Raw genomic sequence first — 19,251 nt, forward strand, 5'->3', positions numbered from 1 at the left:
AAAAATACTGTGTGATGTGTGAGTTATTGGGGTGGACCTGGGGACCTCGACACGCAATAAAACATAAAACCATGCAATAAAAAAACTATATGAAAAATGTTAAAAACAGGCATCAGTTAACCATTATGGAAGGAAATATTCTTAACTGCCTGCACAGAGCTGGTAGAATAGAAAGGTTTTCAGCAGGTGTTTAAAAGTTAGCACAGATGGCACCTGCTGAATCTCTATGAACAGATTATTCCACAGGACTGGACTGATGACACTAAAATCTCAGTGTCTTGTTTTCAAATGCTTTGCAGGGGGTCGGACTAGATGACCCTGGGGGTGTCCCTTTCAACATGAGTCATGCTGACATGGGAAGGACCAAAGATGCTCCTGCAGGTGGTCTCAATGATCAAGCTGGGATATAAGGGTTCAGACTATCCCTTGGAAATAAGTTGTTTAGGGCTTTGCGAATCGAAATTGGGTAGCAGCTTTCTCTAGAAATATAATTTTAATATTAACATTTGTGAGTGACAGGCGCCATCTTAGAAAAGGCTTTCCCTTTCCTCTGTCATGCATGAGGGAATGCTTCATCTATTGTGACATTTGCCTGATGCTTGCGAGCATCAACTTTCTTCTTAAGCATAGGCTTGTTCCTATGCAAATTATGCCAGTTTAAGCAATATTGCTGAAATAAAACTCATACGATTCATCATAAGATTTACCGTATTTAAGATGGTCAGAGCCCTGAAGCTGATAGGTAATAGAAATAAGAACATAAACGCTGCCGGGTCATACCAAAGTACTATTTAGTCTAACATCTGATACTAAATATGGATGTTGTTGTTGTTACTTATACCCCGTCCATCCGACTGGGTTGCTCCAGCCACACTAGACAGCTAAAGTATTGAAAGGGGTCAGAGATTCATATAGAGCACATGGAACACGGGCTACACATGTGAAGATACAGAAGATGTCATTCTCATATACCCTTTTTAACTTGCATTTCAAGAATGCATCGGAGCTTAGAAGTAGAATTATAGCAAGAAGTATGAGGAGCAGGTATTTTATATTTCATGCAAAGGCTGAAGCCCACCACCCTACCCCATTTTATTATGCCATACATTATTTGTGCCAGTCTACAAGACTTAGATCAGTTGTAGCAACTTCGACAACATGCTCACTTCTTAGAAAGAAACAAAATCCATAAACCAATCTGCAAATCTGGTGCAGAGCCATTTCTTATCAGGCTAGTTAATTGAAAAGCAGCCATAGTTACAGACTTGTCCGATAACCCCATGCATGGAGAAATGAAGAAATTGAATGAGTTAACAAGGAGGAGAGGAAGACAACCACACACTCAAATCTGTTTGCAATCTGAAAATCGCAATCTGAACTCATGCTTAGGAAGGTGGCCTATGGATTTTATGTCATTACCGCTGACTGCTAGAGGATGACAGGCAGGGCCAGTAAGCATACCATTGAGTTTTTCACACTCTGTAATAAGTGGTCGTGTTGTTCTGCTATGGTCAGAGCTGCCGAGTGAACCTTCTGATAGATTGCCTCCCCATCTCTCGTCTGAAAGATGAATAGCCCTTCCCCTGTGTCACACATCCTGCCAGAAAGAGAACAGAGTAGGGTCACATGTGAGCGGACTGACTTATTAGCATGCATCTGTAGTAGTGCCTGCACAGGAATGTAACAGCATGAGGAGATAACAGCAGCTGATTGACATGGAGGGCCAGGCATTACTGTTTGGCAGAAGGAGGAGGTTGCCTTAGGTGGCAGATGCGGGGCATGGCAGCAAGCCAACAGCACTATGGGTGCCACATGGCCTGCCCTGAATCCAGAAGAGCCTTGCTGGGTGGAGTGGGGCTGCTACATTAGTTTTCTGGCTGGTGGATCGCTGCTACTTACTGGGAAGCAGAGTGTTAGAGGCAAGATGATGGTGCAAACACACTGGCAGGGGTGCCAGACTGACGGTGTCAGTGCGTTTGCCTCACGCCAACCTCCCCACCACCTTCCTCTCTCCCTCCCAGTAAGAAACAACAACTGAGAAGCTAGTTCAACCCCACCCAATAAGACACTTCTTCCTGCACTCCTAGGCTAGCCTGCTACCCTCAAGCGTGGTGCAGGGTACTGCTCTGTCATGAGGGCTGAAGGAAGAGTCAAGTGTCAGCCCATTTGGTTTCTGAACATCCAATGGAAGCGGGGCATCTTGTCCTTTGCCTCAGGCAACAAAATGTCTTGGGGTAGCCCTGTTAATATGTGTTAAGTCAGGAAGCAAATATATGCATCGTAAGTATGTGTGCATATTCATAAGCATGCAACTAATATGGAAGTTTAGATACACAACTTCACAGCAGCTACAGTGGCTTGGCAGACAGAATTTATTTTCTTTCTTTCTTTCTTTCTTTCTTTCTTTCTTTCTTTCTTTCTTTCTTTCTTTCTTTCTTTCTTTCTTTCTTAGATTTATATAAGAATAAAAGCCTTACGAAAACATTCAGTGGAAAGAACGCAAAAGCAGAATAGCTCCCCTTCTTTCACTTTTAATTTTTATTTGGAAGATGATCATCACACATTCTGAAATTTCATCTATACTTGGGGCAGAAGTTATCAAATGCAATTGGTTCCACATTGAGCCAAAGTATCAGTCTTCTCGTTGTGAATAAAATGACAATCTACTCATTCAAGTTAAAATATATACGAAGGATCTAAGGCATGCGAGTTGCATACAAGGGAATGATGTTGCTGCTCTGTTTTCTGTGTGGCGGTTTTCTGTTGTTACCCCCATGCCCCAATTAAACCATTGTTTGGTATGCTGCTGGGATTCAACTCTAGTCAATATATGTATCTATGGTGGTGGCTCCAGTTTTGCCCAAGGCCTGAACCCCAAGTCAAATTTGGTGTTATTCAGAGGCATACAGGTCTTGGTTGAGTGAGTTTCAAACAGCCTCAGATTGCTAAAAGTCAAGTTGAGCTCTGGGGCCATTTAAATAGGGATGGGGTAGTTCCCATAATTCTTTGGGAGAAGTCATGGCTGTTTAAAGTGCCACTATAGCGCTTTAAATAAATGTATGAAGAACTTGTGGAACAAGTTGTTGCAAAGCATTCACTCACCTCCCAGCTTCGAATGTAAACCATGTTGAGTCCCGCCCATATCGCCGGAGGGCACTTAAAGGCCAAGAGACGAGCTTTACTCTGGGATTCTGGATGTCCCAAAGACAGATATTTTCAAACGTTATCTGCAAGGTACATTCCCCATGCACATCTAAATTAGGGGATGGCATCAAATACACATTGAATCTCTCTGGGAGAAAAACAAAAGATTTAGACTAAAATCCTTGCAGAATGAAAAACAACATGACAGACATTGTACAATCATATCATAACATCATTTCTCAATGTCCAAAGAATTCTGCAGTTCTTCTTCTCATAACAGTCCTACAAAACAAGAGAGCAGTTGGGAAATTCCACAAATGGGGGGAAGGGGAGTTCAGAAATAAATCCACCGCCTTTGCCATCAGAATTGAAGGATGATAGTCTGAATCTGTACACATGTAAGCTCATCACACAATGTAGGACCCTAGAAAATTGGGATTCTACAGTGTTCGAGGAGGATACACTAAAAGAAGGTCATGGGAGGCAGAGCAAAGGTCCTTGTCCCTGGGAGCTTCTCCCCCTATGTGGAACTTCCCAGAGTTTTATAATGCTGGAATAAGACTACATTCTGCACATCAGAAGAAAGTTCAGTGTAGCCTTCTACCCAGGGTGGAAGACCACTCACAAAAAGTGACACCCACAGCTATCTTAGTAAAGTCTAGAATTCTACCAACTCATACTGCCAGCACTTCATTCTGCATGGTGTGTAGGAAAGATCTCATCTATAGCATTTCCCTGCCTCAATGTTGAGACGATGCATAACAAGGAACAGGATTCAGTCTTTAAAAAATTCAATTTTCAGGGACTTAGGAACTAGACAGCCACTGACTGCAGCCTTGGTTTCACATCCTTATGAAAGGACTATGGGAAGATGAATTTGCTATGGGACTAAAAGCAAACTCAACTCTTTGAGAATCAGTTGTTATCTGTCCAAAATGGTACCACCAGATTACCTGGGAGATTATTTTTTTTGAGGGGGGGGACGACTCCAATCACAGCCCAGTGAGACCTGAGCTCAGTGGGCACAGAATGGGAGATAAATATTAGATAATGAGAATATGGGGGCAGGATGCAATGGAATGGCATTTCTAGGAACAGGGAATGTATTGTTCATTAGAAGCTTCAACGCAAGCATTCCGCCCTATTATCCTTAGTTTGATCTTTGCTCTGTCACTTTGACAATCTGCAGGAAAGTGAAGTGATTGACCGTGCAAAAGCCTGCTACCAGTTTTAAAGGAGTTGACTGTGAAGCTGTTTGAGATAGACAGGCATGTAGCAAAATCTGTGCGGTTTTAGGTTGCTGCCAAGCTTGACAACTACAAAGGACATCACACGTGGGCATGCTGGAGGCAGATCTTGCATGTGTGCCTCTCTCCTCCCCATCCATACTTTGAACACTGATATCTTTAAACCAGCCAATAAATACAAGTGTGCCAAGGGTGAAAAAAGCTCAGGTCCAGGGATTGAATGCATCCTCTAGGCCTTTCGACATGGCCTTCAAGACTCTTCATATGCCATGGCTCTTCCTCAGACTGCTCTGCCTAGCCCAAGGTCTATTCCATGGGTAGGCAAACTAAAGCCCGGGGCCAGATCCGGCCCAATCACCTTCCAAATCTGGCCTGAGGACAGCCTGGGAATCAGTGTGTTTTTACATGAGTAGAATGTGTCCTTTTATTAAAAATGCATCTCTGGGTTATTTATGGGGCATATGAATTCGTTATTTTTTCCCCCAAAATATAGTCCGGTCCCCCACAAGGTCTGAGGGACAGTGGACCGGCCCCCTGCTGAAAAAAAGGTTGCTGACTCCTGCTCTATTCCCTTCTCCAATATCTTGAACTGGGGTGGTGCTTCTTATATGTTGCCCTGCAAGGACCCTTGAATTTTCTCTGGCTGGCACATAACCTACTATACAAAAGTAGGAGTCACAGCCTTTGCACCTCCCATTTTTCTTCCTCTGGCACCACTTCTGACTGGCATGTACCCACCTACCCCAACATTTTCCCACACAGCCCTCATCCTGAAAAGTGCCCCCTGCTTCTGAAGCAGGCTTTTGACCCTAGAAGGATTCGGTCAAACACAGAACAACATACGAAATGACATATGAAATTCAAAGCAGGCTTAGCACTGTGCAGCAAAACATTTCGGTTTCCTCTTTGTATCACAGCTGAGGTTCAATTTTTTTAATTGTTTTTAAATCCCAACTGTGTTACTGAGTTGGCGGAAGCTGAAACGCTTTAACTTTGGTCATTGCAATATATCCGCATCTATAAATAGGGTAACATTGGGAGCAGCGGCAACCGTGGAGCACAAAACACGATCGCATGGAAGAATGTCACACTGTGTTGCACTGGTCCACAGTATTTATGGATTGCATGAGCACATTGCAGAGGCAGCCTAAACGTTTCTATTTGTAGTTGTGTTAAAAAAAAAAAAGTATTTACATACCACTTTGTTCCCTCTCTACACCGGAAGCCAATAGGTCAGGTTCTCCAAGGCTAATATCATTAATCTGAGTCCCCAGGCACTCCACCTGCAAGACTTTACACCATTCATCAGCTTCAAGCTCTGCATATAAACGACCAAAAATCTGCATGTTGGTGTGGTATGTAACATTTATAACGTTTACAGCTTGCTGCGACAGTTACAGCTACTACAGCTAATGACAACCGCCCATACCACTAAACCCACCTGATTCACAAGCAAACGTCCTGGATGTGTCATCATTAAAATATATCCCTACAGCGTGCTTCCTTGTGCCCTTTGGCAAGCGCAATATATTCTTCACATGATTAAGTTCCGTAACCTGGAGTAAAAAGAAAAAGAAGAAGAGCAATGGAGGGGGAGGGGAATAAAATAAGACAGCAACTTGCAGCTCTCATTAAGATCTCTGTACAAAGAGGCTTGTGTAACTTGTGACTCAGTGCACTGAACACAACTCACCAGGCATGTATGACAGGGACTTATAAGTTTCTGCATTCTTTTCCTGCTCGAGATGGCAAAAGCAAGATGGCTTGCTAAGGACCTGGGAGGCTACTGTATGTGGCTATATTGACTACATTTGGCTTGCTGGGTCGGGCGTTCTTCAGGTCGGGTGAAGGCAAGGAGAAATGGGAATACAATGTGTTAATCTGTGTATTCACAATGAATAAAAAGGATGAATCTGACCAGGGCCGTCTTACCCATAGGTGCTAGGGGTACGGGGCACCCAGGCGCCAGGCTCTCAGGGGCGCTAGGCCAAGAGTACGGGGCCCAAGAGTTGAGTCTGGGGAAGAGACCACCTGTCGGTCAGAGCGCCGCGGGGTACTCTTCTCCTGCGGGTGGCTCTGTGCCATGAGTTGGGGGTGAGCAAGCCAGCAAGGCTCTGAGGCGGCCAGCCGGCTCCACCCTACTGCACGCCTGGGGCTGGGCAACCTGGGGGGGGGCACCAGGTGGATCTTTACACTCCGGCACCACATATGCTTAAGACAGCAGGGCCAGCACAATAGGCAGGGATCTGCATTACTAAGGTATGGGATTCTGAGTGCTCAAAGCTCAAGAGCAGAGTGCTAGTGCAGCAGTTTTGCTGGTGGATGTGCACAAGAAAGAACATCAGGCCCATCTGGCAATAGCTTGGCTCAGATGTGTGTCCTCCCAGATTTTTACCACTTGGGCAGAGAACTGGATAATGATGATGATGATTCCACCCTTCACCCTAAGGTCCCAAGGCAGCTCACAACCATTTAAAGTACATTAAAAATAGCTTAACATAAAATAGCTGGGAATCTCATGATTCTACCACGTTGCATAAGAATTTAAAATGAGTCTGCTGGTTCAGGCCAATGATTCATCTGGATTCATCCCCGAGAGGGGGCAATGACAATAAAGATATTATTATTATTATTATTATTATTATTATTATTATTATTATTATTATTATTATCAGCATCTCGTTGCTGACCAGATGCCTTTGGGAAGCCTGCAACTTAGACATGAGTGCAACAGCATTCTGCCCACCTGCAATTCCCAGCAACCCTTATTCAGACACATGCTGCCTTGGATAGAGGAGATAGAACATAGTCATTATGGCTAGTAGCTCCCGATAGCCTTGTTTTTTAACAATAATTTTTATTAGTTTTCAATTACAATAATCCAACGGTAGTCTCATGATAGCAATGCCAAATTACAATACAATACAATTACTAATCCCAATCATTTAGATGCCCAATTATATAATGTAGGTAGCCTCCCTCATGCTAGAATTGATGGTTTGATGATTTAATTTGTTTCTGCATTCCAAGGTCTTATTCATCTGTTACATTCCATTCAGAATAACCATCCCTTATACAACAACTGCAAAATTGACACATTAAATGATTTATAAACCCTATACGTGAATCATTCAAACTATATCCTTATTCCTCCTGTGTGTGACATTTATTCTATCCGTGGTCTTCCCAGCCATTACTGCTCTCCATCATGCCTTGGGCATGTTAATACCCCATTGTTGTTCCAGAAGTTCTCCAGCGCTCCGCCACCTGGTTCATTGGTTTACAACTTCAACAGCAGCTGCAAAAATCGCACTGTTCCAGTATATATCCTGTTTTCTCCATTTTCCCCCCTCAGCCTGGGAAGGAGAGTGATCTGAGGCACTTCAAATAGCTCAGTAATGAACCTTCCTTGGCAAGCACACAGATTCCTTTCATCCCCCCGTTCAGATAGGCAAATATATTCTTCTCAGTGTTGACATTCATCTGTCTCAAGAGACAATGGAAGAGTATGCCATTGAGTCAAACCGTTGGTGAGTTACAGCACCGGCTCTGGCTGCTGAAACCAACACAGGAGAGACATGTTTTGTTGCAGCTGGGGCAAATGAAGGTGTTCGGTTTTTGCCAGTGCACTATGGCATTTCTTCTCTCTGCACTCCTGCTAGTGGTCATTTCTCCTGTGGTCACTGCTGTGGATACATGACCTGTCTGTCTGTCTCCAGACACTGCAGTCATCTGCAAGGGATTCCCACATGGCGGGTTGCCAGCCTTCCTGTCATGTTTGCAGATATCTTTATGACACAGATTTGGTCTGCCAAAGGGTCTGGTGCCTGAAGCCAGCTCCCCACAGAGCATGTCCTTGGGGATCTTGCCATCTTCCATTCTATGTCTAATCCTCTCAAAAAGCCATCAGGTACCCTGCCATTCCACCGGGCAGACATACCGATAATTATCTGCACTTCACCTCTATTCCTATATATATTTCTCCTTCCTGCCTCTAGCCTTTCAGTTGATTCACACATTCAACTCCCAATGGGGTCATGAGGCTCATGGGGCAGTCATGACATCTCATCTTAACCTATCTCTCATTACTAGATACTGCGGACAAAATAACAGAAGATGTTGTTGCCTTCATGCTTTGCTGGAATAGTTCCAAGAAGCTTCTGGCTCAGAAGTGTTTGAAGGAGACTGGTGGGCAAGATGCCCTGTGGTCCAATCCAGCAGAGTTGTTATTAGAGTGGGATGCAAAGATGAAGGCTGAACTGAGGCAGGGAAGGGAAGACCTCCCAGGGTGAGAGATCAGGTGGGTCCACCACTTTCTGTGTGAAACAAGGATTCTGTATTTTCTTTCCTCCTTCTCTCTCTGTTTTTGCTTTTATTTACATTAGTTTTTTTATCCTATTGTATTATGAGAAAGCTTTATTAAAAAAACAACAAATATTAAGTCTGATCTGAATGCCTAAATTTCTACCATATGTAACTAATACTACCTTAAAGGTAAAGGTACCCCCTGACCATTAGGTCCAGTCATGGATGACTCTGGGGTTGCGGTGTTCATCTCGCTCTATAGGCTGAGGGAGCCAGCGTTTGTCCGCAGACAACTTCGGGGTCATGTGGCCAGCATGACTAAGCCACTTCTGGCAAACCAGAGCAGTGCACGGAAACGCCGTTTACCTTCCCGCCGGAGCGGTACCTATTTATCTACTTGCACTTTGATGTGCTTTCGAACTGCTAGGTTGGCAGGAGCAGGGACTGAGCAACAGGAGCTCACCCCATCACGGGGATTCAAACCGCCGACCTTCTGATCGGCAAGCCCTAGGCTCTGTGGTCTAACCCACACCGTCACCTTACCACCTGATAATTTCTCTCATTCTCTCACTCACACACATGCACACACATTAATGTTCTCTCTCACACACACACCATGCAAAGGGGAAGGAAAGACATTGCCCAACCCAAACAAGGTGATTTTATTCTTGCCTTGTTGAAATCTAGCTTTCTTCCATATATTTTTCTCAATTAAATGAAAATATGCCATCATTTATTTGGTTACAAAGGCTTAATATTTTCAAGATAGATTTAATCTGAATTCCGGGCGATATCCAGCATTAATGACACTCAGAGTACTTAATCATGCTTAAGTAATTAAGTTCATTAATATGATTGGGTCTCCTCTGAGTAGAAGGAAATGAGATATCACACTCTATTTTGAAACGCTTTCTCATAGCAAGCTCTTTATGAAGGTAACTGTATATGGATGAGACATGGACTATTGGCTGCCTGTGATGGCTTTATGCTGTTTAGGAGGGAAGGAAGTAATAAAAGTGAAGCATTACTCGATTTATTCACGTTATCAATTCATCCTTAAAGGTCAGACACCGAAAGAGCAACTGCTATGCAAAAATCCAAAAGGCAGAGCAATATATTTCAACGTACATCTTGCAAGCCTCAGTTCACATTTGAGGCTTCAAAGTTCATTCACCTGAAGAGTAAAATTTGTTTTCTTTTTGCTACTTGTCCTTCCCACCGTTTGCACTTCATTTTGGCATCAGTTCATAAAGCAGGCAAGGAAGATTGTTCATCTCCCATGATTGTTATCTTCATGGAGCCAAAGGTCCTGATTTGATATTGCAGAGAGCAAGAAGCATTCATCTATGTGAACACAATAAATTCTGTTCTACTCAATAATAGCCAGACGATGCATACATTAGGGTGATATATAACCAAAACCACAACTGGGAATGAGAAGCTGCCTGAGATCTGCTTTGAAGAGTTTGGGCAGAATGGATTCATTCTACTCTGCCAAAACTCCAGTGTACACTATAATATCTGGAATGGATTCTACAAACTGCTGTAGACCTTTCCAAAGAGGCCTAACACTCGTTTTTCCAATTTCTCCAAATATTGTTAGATGTTATATATAAATTTTCCTTAACGTACACATTTTTGCAAAGCTATTTTCTGTAATACAATGCATTTGTGTATGTTATTTTTGCTCACATATGCATTTTTGTACATGTTACTTGGCTGGAGAGCTGAATTGCAAAAGACAGTGAGGTGCCAATTTAAAAAGATGTTTCAGTTTGCATATTGTTCCAGAAAATTCAGTATGTTCTCACCGATCTTGAATCCTCATGCTGTTCTAGGCCTCCCTGCAGACATGCTGTGCAACACTGTGCTGGCATTCCTCAGATAGCATAAGGGAGCTGAAAAAGATACCCTCATATCTTCTCCTTTCAAACATTTCTCCTACCACCTGATTAGGCAAAGCCTTCCACATATAATTTCCCTTGACCACGACTTGGGTCCAGAGTTCTTTCCCATGAAAGGAAGGGCTGCCAATCCAACACAGGATCTCACTTCTGGAAGCTGCGGGAAGGCAACTTTCACTAATTCCTACAGCACCTCCTCCACTGTTTCAGATGGACTGCAAGGGGAATATTTAAAGCTACCTTCCACCAGCAGGCACTGGGAGCATCTCATGCATGTAACTATGCTCCCAGGATGCTGCCACTGGCAGAAGGAATCTCTGGATCTATGCCCATGTATCTATAAAGCCAGATCATCAGAGATATATGTCAGCATCATACATCACCAAGGCAAGGGAACATAAGTCAGATGAGCTAGTGCAATAAATCACTAGGAAAAAACAGCTAGATTATATCAGTTCCAGGCACTGTGGAATTAAACTGATCCTAAATCATTGCCTGTGATGCTTATTAGAACACATTATTGACTCCAACGAGGCCAATAAAGGTTTAGTATGTTTTAGAATTCCTGGCTCTATACATAAAAAAGAGAGTGCTGTTGTTCAGTGTGACATGACAAGAAGGCTTCTTCAGTGCTAGTACTCCTTCCATGAGAAGTCTGGGCATCTTCTGTATTTGTTTTCTGCTGACAACTGAACAAAAATCCTTTTTTACATAAGCTTTTTGATTCTGTTGTTGTTTGTGGATCAGTGGTACCATAGTGTGTGTGTCTTGACTTTTGCTGCTGTCTTTGGGACGCAGGTGGCGCTGTGGGTTAAAGCCTCAGCGCCTAGGACTTGCCGATCGAAAGGTCGGCGGTTCGAATCCCTGCGGCGGGGTGCGCTCCCGCTGCTCGGTCCCAGCGCCTGCCAACCTAGCAGTTCGAAAGCACCTCTGGGTGCAAGTAGATAAATAGGGACCGCTTACCAGCGGGAAGGTAAACGGCGTTTCCGTGTGCAGCTCTGGCTCGCCAGAGCAGCGATGTCACGCTGGCCACGTGACCCAGAAGTGTCTCCGGACAGCGCTGGCCCCTGGCCTCTTAAGTGAGATGGGCGCACAACCCCAGAGTCTGTCAAGACTGGCCCGTACGGGCAGGGGTACCTTTACCTTTACCTTAGTGTGGTAATCTAGGGTTTGATTAGTTGGATTACTGTTTACTTTTGATTAATAAACCACAATAAACAAATAAACATACATGTCAAAGGGTCGGCTTTATTTGTAATTATGGTTGCAAATGTAGAAGTTCTAGGAAGTCTGTAGATATCACCATACCCTGAATTGCCCTGTTTTTACCAGTACATCCCATATTCCCAGCATTCCCAGCTTCCATCTGGATCTGGGAATGTCCCACTTCCCACCTCCAGAACTACTGCCTCTGAGCTAGGGGAAAAGGATGAAACAGCCAACTCTCTCCATGCCTGCCCCCCCCCCCAGGAGACGCCACACGGACCAGTGCAGCCTGGCGGGTGAATGTCACATCGAGAGGAGGCCTTGCTGGTGTTGCTACGGTAACCCAGGGCACCTGGCACCCTTATCTCAGAACATCCAGACATGGGGATGTGCTCCTCAAGAGTTGAGACCAAGCACTGTGTAATTTAACCCACTGTTCACATTACACCAACATAAACAGGGTTTAATGGATAGCTACATACCTTGAGTGGCAGAGAATCTAGTCTCTGGATTATGCAAGGGAAGGAAATAAAGACCCATTTTAAAGAAGCAAGTGTTTAAGAGACTATGATCTTCCATTTCAGCCCTAATTCCCACATCATTCAGAGGTGGATGTACCACTTATACCTCACATTACCATGTGAAGAAGGGGAGAGAGTAAAAGAGACATAAGATTTGCATCAATAATTTGTCAGCTCAGTATCATTACAGATGACACACCTTCTGTGATGAGCCGAAATTAAAGTGCTCTAAATATACATTCTGCGCAATCCCAATAGGAGATGAGATGAAGCAGAGGAAGGGATTTTGAGTCTCTTCTCGTGCCTTTTGAAAATGGCCTCAGATAAATTTCCCCTGAACTTCTATTTCGAGACACACGTAGGGCCAACTGTCCCCCAGGCTTCATGGCCAGTCCTGTATAAATTATGCATCTGAGAGATGTAGATCGGAGCAAATAGTTTAAGGAGATTCAAATGTGGTATTCTCATGAGATTTATTCCTTAAACACCTCTCAAGCCAAATAAGAATGGATCAGCCACCAAAAGCTTATCTTTTCGCTCTCAGGCGCCGAGACTGTTTGCACACCTAAATCCCAATTTTCTAATATATTAAGCTGTTGCCGTCAAAGATTAAAAATTAAAGGGTCTATTATTGTTATGGTGCTGAGGGGAATTACACATGTACCTTTCTCAGGCAGAGTGATCCCCAACTGATTTTTGTTTTACAAGGAGTCTCAGAAACTTTTCTATCTAGCAACAACGATTATGCAAATGATGAACGAATTATATTGTTTCCATTGATACAACCCCTGATAGGTATTCTCTGAAAGGGATGTATTAATTTTTAAAGTTACAATTTAAATATACTGTTTATATCTTCTCTAAGGCTGATTATAAACTGATAGGAAGAATAGACCTTAAGAAGAGCCTCTGCTGGGTCAGGCAAAAATCCCATCTAATCCAGCATTCTGTGGTCAGCCAGATGTTCTTGGGTGGATGTGCAGAATGGGCCCAGAGAGGGAGGACTAGTGAAGTGTCAGTGGCGCATTGGGGAGATTGGGGAGACATGTGGATGGGTTGGCAGCAAGGGCAGTGGGCGGAACTGCCACCTGAGGCGACCACCTCACCCGGCCTCATGGGTAGGATAGCCCTGGAAATAGGGCCTAAATCACAATGAATCATTAGCAGAATTGCCGCTAAAGTCTAGATTAACCATGGAAGCTACTTACATGGGAAAACCTTCTTGTGAAGGAGACACAGAGGAAGCATGCACGTTCTCTTACCTTATGATAGCATCTGAAGTAAGCAGCACGCTCATCTGAAAATTTCTCTATTCTTTTGGGCCCTTTGCTTGATGCTTTCTTGAAGACTAGCCAGCATCTCTGATAAATCTAGGAACATTGAAACACATTATTATTATTTTTAAAAAGTGAACCTTGTGACAAATAATTATTTTCAAATATTCCATTTGGGGGAATGAAGAGTCCCATAAAAATGCAAGGGGTGGGTACTCAGCTCAGCAAAATGCCTTGAGTTGGTTTTGATTCCTCTTTCTCAGACTCTTTCTCCTCCTGCTTTCCCAAATGATGTCCATTTCCTTTGAATTTCCCTGTCCACTCTTCGCACCTGGGCAGGCCCACAGATCACTTAGTCGCAGTCTTCTCTACTATCTTAAAATATATGCACTCGATTGGGAGCCACCCAGAGTGGCTGGGGAAACTCAGCCAGATGGGCGGGGCATAAATAATAAAATATTATTGATTATTGATTATTATATATAGGGTTCCTATTTCTGTTAGGAACATAGGAAGCTGCCTTATGAGTCACACTATTTGTCTATCTAGCTCAACCATGTCCATACTGCCTGGCAGCAACTCTCCAGGGTGTTAGGCAGGGACCATTCCCAGCCCTACCTGGGGGTCCTGTATTTTGAACCTGGGACCTGTGCAATGTGTAAAGTAATTATTTCCAAATCTGCATCTGTACATATGAAGAAGCATGTTCTCTTTTATCCTTTTTTGTGTGTGGGGGTGGTGCATAAGTAGCAACCCGATCCCCAATCCCACAATGCCATAATTGCTGGCAGTGAGCACAGAGGAATGGCAAGATAATCTTTAAAGAGTATCCCTGTATTACGCTGGTAATTGCATAATTCAAGAGAGATTCAAATTGCCTTTGATGCAGAATAACAACTTCATATACACCCATTACAGTAGTGATGGTAAATGGCTGAAAGATGTAAAACCATTGGTAGTTGTTAGAAGAGGAAAAAGGAAAGGACTACATCTGAAAGCTGGCACAGGGAGCTAGACGATCCTGTTTCAAATCTCCTCTCACCATGAACATACTAGGTGGAGGGGCAACCAATGCAGTGGTCTGCAGATGTTGTGGAATACAACTCCCATCACTCAACCAGCACTGCCAATGTTCACAAATGATGGGACTTGTAGTCCAAAACAGCTGGCAGGGGTACCATGCTGTCCACCCCTGTCCTAGGTGGTGTGTCAGGCAAGGTGGTGTCTCTCAGCATCAGTCTCATACTGACCCGCCTTACAGGGTCATTGTAATGACTACATCTAGAACATGTGGTTGGTGGATGGATTTTTTCCCTGATATTTTATATGCGTCTATCAGTGAATGGTTCTATTGCCTCCTAGTGTTTCTGTACATTTTTAGTAGAGTGGGCGGAGAGATTGGTGATAGTGGTTGGCGACACAAGTGACTGGGAGATACTGGAGTGACTGAGTGGGTGGTGTGCTTATGGATGTTTCTAAGGTGTGGGGGTAGAATGGGATGACTAGCAGACATTGTACGACTTGTGTTGACATAAGGATCTGGGTGTAGTGTGCATCTCGCTGTGAGTGAGGTGAACATTGCATGCTGTGAGTAAGATGTCCCTTGGCAAGAGGGAGGGATCCTCGACTCTTAAGCTGCTTTCAAAATGTGCTGTCACTTGCATTGTAGCTTGTCCGTTCGTTTGCTGTATACAATACATGTTACATAACAGATCAGTTATTTTTGAAAACCTTTTGGTAGTCATATTTAGGAGCAAATATTAAATAAAGAAATTCAATTAGGGGATGTTGGCCAGTCAGGGTCTTCCCCTTATGTCTCCACACTACGTGTAGTACACAGGCACAGCCCTTTCCCATGCTGGCTGAACACACATCAGAGGGGAGTAATTTCTGCTGTGGGTGTCTATGGTTGGGGCAGGACAGGAGCATTGTGCCCACTCACAGTAGGGTGGTTGATGGTGTTGCGGATACCCTCCACAGCATCCCCACACGCCCTTTCGACCTGCAAGCAAAAGGTTATGTGAACCTCCCTAGTAAGCAGTGGTGATCTCCATGTTCCAGCACCGGGGGCAGAGAGCAGGTGGGGGCATAGCTGGTGCACGCCCCGGGGGTGTGGCGTGCGTCCAGGGTTATGGCACACTGCCCGCAGGGGCATGGTGCACATCCCGGGGGCATGGCGCCCAGCCCAGGGGTCACCCCAGCGGGTGTCCACCCCACCCAGCCCAGGGGTCACCCCACCACAATGGCACCCCACCGGGAATGTGGTCTGGGGGCGGTATGCTCCCCCCGCCCCCTTCCTCCGCCAGTACTAGTAGGCGATTGCCATAGAAGGCGTAGAGGACACACCAGTCAGGAACAGTCAGGAAGCTAGGCAAGAACTTTATTGTCTCCCTTCACCAAGAGCAGAAGAGACCTGGGAAATTTCTGACTGCTCCCAGATACAACTAAGTCCAGTGCCACCTAGTCCCTAGGCTGTATAATGAGAATATCCACACCAACTCACAGATGCAACCAGGGAAAATTCTTTTCTGCCTGTAATACATTCTGCTAAGCAATCCTGGAGGCCCTTTCCTTGCTGTCTTTGTTTCTTCTGCAACAGCTTGTTCTGCACCCGCTTCAGAAGCCAACATGTTGGGAAACCGATCATAACAATTCTCTTTGTTAAAAACCTGGGGATGGTTCGTACAATGTTTAGACACACAGCTGATTTGCTGTACTTATTATAAGATAGCTGCAACTTAAACAGCACCACTTACTATATGGGCAGATGGTTATGTGGGGGATAAAAGGGAACAGAGGCACTGTGTTTCGGCAACCAAGAAGGAACGAAACTTAGCCGCATAATTTAAAAAACATATCAGGAGGTTGTGCCAGAATGAAATAACAAAGCAAAGTTGTCCAGCAGTATATGTTACCATACTTAACACTTCGAAATGAACCTCACCACAAGTGAAATGGAGCGGCAGGTTGTACACCAGAGGGTGCTTTAGTGTCCATGCACCTACATGTGAAAGGAAGTCAAGACAAATAAGCATGTTGCTGAAAGAGGGAAACTATATTTTGCTGAAACGAAGCAGATTAGAGATCAAGCGTAGAATTCTCTATATTTTCCAAAGGGGGCAATATACTAAGTAAACAACGTAACAGCCTAATATGAAAATGATTACTGAATAGCTCTGTGAGCATTAGCCATTGTAGAGCCAACTGGGAAAACACAAGTGGTAGATATGCTAATGCAAAGCAATGTAGGGTCCCAGGAGAACAGGACCGCCTAAGGATTGGCTTTGTTGGTATTGAGATGCTGTACAAACCTAATGATTGTATAATTAAAGCTGGCAGTGCATCTTCCTTTCTCATTACGTATCCTTGAGAAGGAACTGGGGGCTTTGTTTGCAGGACAGTTTACAGTATATTATATACTTGGGGAAAGACTGGGGCGGGAATACCAGGCAAAAGGATACAATGGGGTGATGCACTGGAATTAAATGGCTTTGACAGCGAATTCAGAGAGCTCAGGATGGTTTGGGAGTAATTTCAGAATGCAATGGTTTCAGAAGCCAGTTAAAGGTTTTTTCTGATGGTTTCATTTTATAGGACTGGGGGCACCAGTAAAATGGGGAAAAGACAGAATATGCAAAGTGAACATATAAAACATACAGTGGTACCTCAGGTTAAGAACTTAATTCGTTCCGGAGGTCCGTTCTTAACCTGAAACCATTCTTAACCTGAGGTACCATTTAGCTAATGGGACCTCCCACTGCTGCTGGGCCGCCGGCACGCGATTTCTGTTCCCATCCTGAGGTAAAGTTCTTAACCCGAGGTACTACTTCCGGGTTACTTCCAAAGTGTTTGTAACCCAAGGTACAACTGTATAGGTCCATTTATCCACCAAGATACACAGAGTTACCTTATACTAACTATCTAAATTAGCATTGTCCACAGTGACTGATAGCAGCTCTGCAAGATTTCAGGCAGGGATCTATTGCCTCCTTATAGTTTTGCAGTTTCTATACTTAGAATGTGGAGAGGGTCCCATCTTGTCCTTTGCCTCAGGCTGCAAAATGTCTTGGGCTGGCCTTGAGGGCTAGCTTACCATATTTCAAAGTGGGTGAGCATATTACCATCTAAAATGGAGGACTGGATTTTGTAAGGGGAAAAAATCAGTTATTCGAGTCATGGAAGTCCTCTGTGTGTCACATCCACTTTGATCCTTACAGACCTACATAATGGATTATTTTAAAAAATCCATTGGGGGTGGGGACATCATGGCAGCAGACCTTCCACATGTGCATTCAAAAGAACAGAGATGGAGACCCTCCAGATGTTGTTGTATGACAAATGCCATCATCCTTGACTGCTGAATGCGTTGGTTGGGGCTGACAGAAATTGGAGTCCAACATCTGTGGGCTGGCAGCTTCCCAAACCCTTTATTAGAGCTTCTATAAAGAAAACAATACAACTCACAGCACACTTCGTTCTACCACACGTGAACCCCATTATGTTGACCATCCTCTACTACAGCTTGGAAAGTATTTACTATTAGTATTTACTAAGTATTTACTAGTGCTCTATGTGGGGCTACCTTTGAAGGTGACCCGGAAACTGCAATTAATCCAGAATGCGGCAGCTAGACTGGTGTGGAGTGGCCGCCTGGTCCTGAGAGATCTGCATTGGCTCCCAGTACGTTTCCGAGCACAATTCAAAGTGTTGGTGCTGACCTTTAAAGTCCTAAATGGCCTCGGTCCTGTATACCTGAAGGAGCGTCTCCACCCCCATCGTTCAGCCCGGACACTGAGATCCAGCGCCGAGGGCCTTCTGGCGCTTCCCTCATTGGTTACAGGGAACCAGATGGAGGTTCAGGTTACAGGGAACCAGACAGAGGGCCTTCTCGGTAGTGGTGCCCACCCTGTGGAACACCCTCCCTTCAGATGTGAAGGAAATAAGCAGCTATCCTATTTTTAAAAGACATCTGAAGGGAAGTTTTTAATATTTAATGCTATACTGTTTTTAAAACTTGATTGCGAGCCGCCTAGAGTGGCTGGGGAAACTCAGCCAGATGGGCAGGGTATAAATTATTATTGTTGTTGTTGTTGTTGTTGTTACTACATCCACATTTGTACTACAATATTTTCTCTGTGTTTCTCAAAGCACACGATACAAACTGAGGTGAGGATTGCAAGAGCGATTTGACAAGGTTTTTTTTAACATATTTTGTTATCCCTTTGAACAACATGCCATATCCCAAAATGCTTCTGAACCCCTCCTGCTTTTCAATGCAGGTTTGCCAGGTGACTAGAGATCTGCTTTCAGAGAAATGCAACCCAAACCCCTTTGGGGGGCATGCACAGCTAATTGCATGGCTCTTTGGATCCGAGCCAGTTTTTGAGAGCTCTGAAAAGGATTGCCTGAGACACAAAAAGGGCCTTCATTTTTGTGAACAAAACCATCCAATCTGAGGCAATATTTTATCCCCACTTGCTTGAGTTCCACGTTCAGGATGACAGATCTAGGTACCAAAGATATACATCATCGCCAGAGAAGAATGGCGACGTTTGATGGTAAAATAACTACACAGGATTAGGAAACCAAACTCTGTTTCCAGCGAGTGCAGAGGTACGCCAGCAACCGCTGAGGCATCCAGGTGGCATTG

General features: G+C 44.2%; 1 protein-coding gene and 1 long non-coding RNA gene across 3 annotated transcripts in view; both read right to left on the reverse strand.

Moving 5' to 3' along the window:
- The window catches only part of LOC309373229, a 641,932-nt gene that overhangs the window by 474,087 nt on the left and 148,594 nt on the right, over positions 1 to 19,251 (reverse strand). The window lies entirely within an intron of this gene.
- The window catches only part of DOK5 (docking protein 5), a 53,855-nt gene that overhangs the window by 5,331 nt on the left and 29,273 nt on the right, over positions 1 to 19,251 (reverse strand). Inside the window, exons 2-6 of one of the 2 annotated variants that reach the window (XM_081917248.1) lie at positions 13,590 to 13,697; positions 5,833 to 5,947; positions 5,590 to 5,709; positions 3,103 to 3,253; positions 1,462 to 1,597 (exon numbers count right to left, since the gene is read on the reverse strand). In XM_081917248.1, the coding sequence (XP_081773374.1) occupies positions 1,462 to 1,597; positions 3,103 to 3,253; positions 5,590 to 5,709; positions 5,833 to 5,947; positions 13,590 to 13,697 (630 nt within the window). Of the gene's footprint in view, positions 1 to 1,461; positions 1,598 to 3,102; positions 3,293 to 5,589; positions 5,710 to 5,832; positions 5,948 to 13,589; positions 13,698 to 19,251 lie in introns of both variants that reach the window. The other variant, XM_081917247.1, reaches the window with a different exon arrangement.

Source organism: Podarcis melisellensis, assembly GCF_964234715.1.
Source record: "Podarcis melisellensis genome assembly, chromosome: 6".
NCBI lineage: Eukaryota > Metazoa > Chordata > Lepidosauria > Squamata > Lacertidae > Podarcis > Podarcis melisellensis.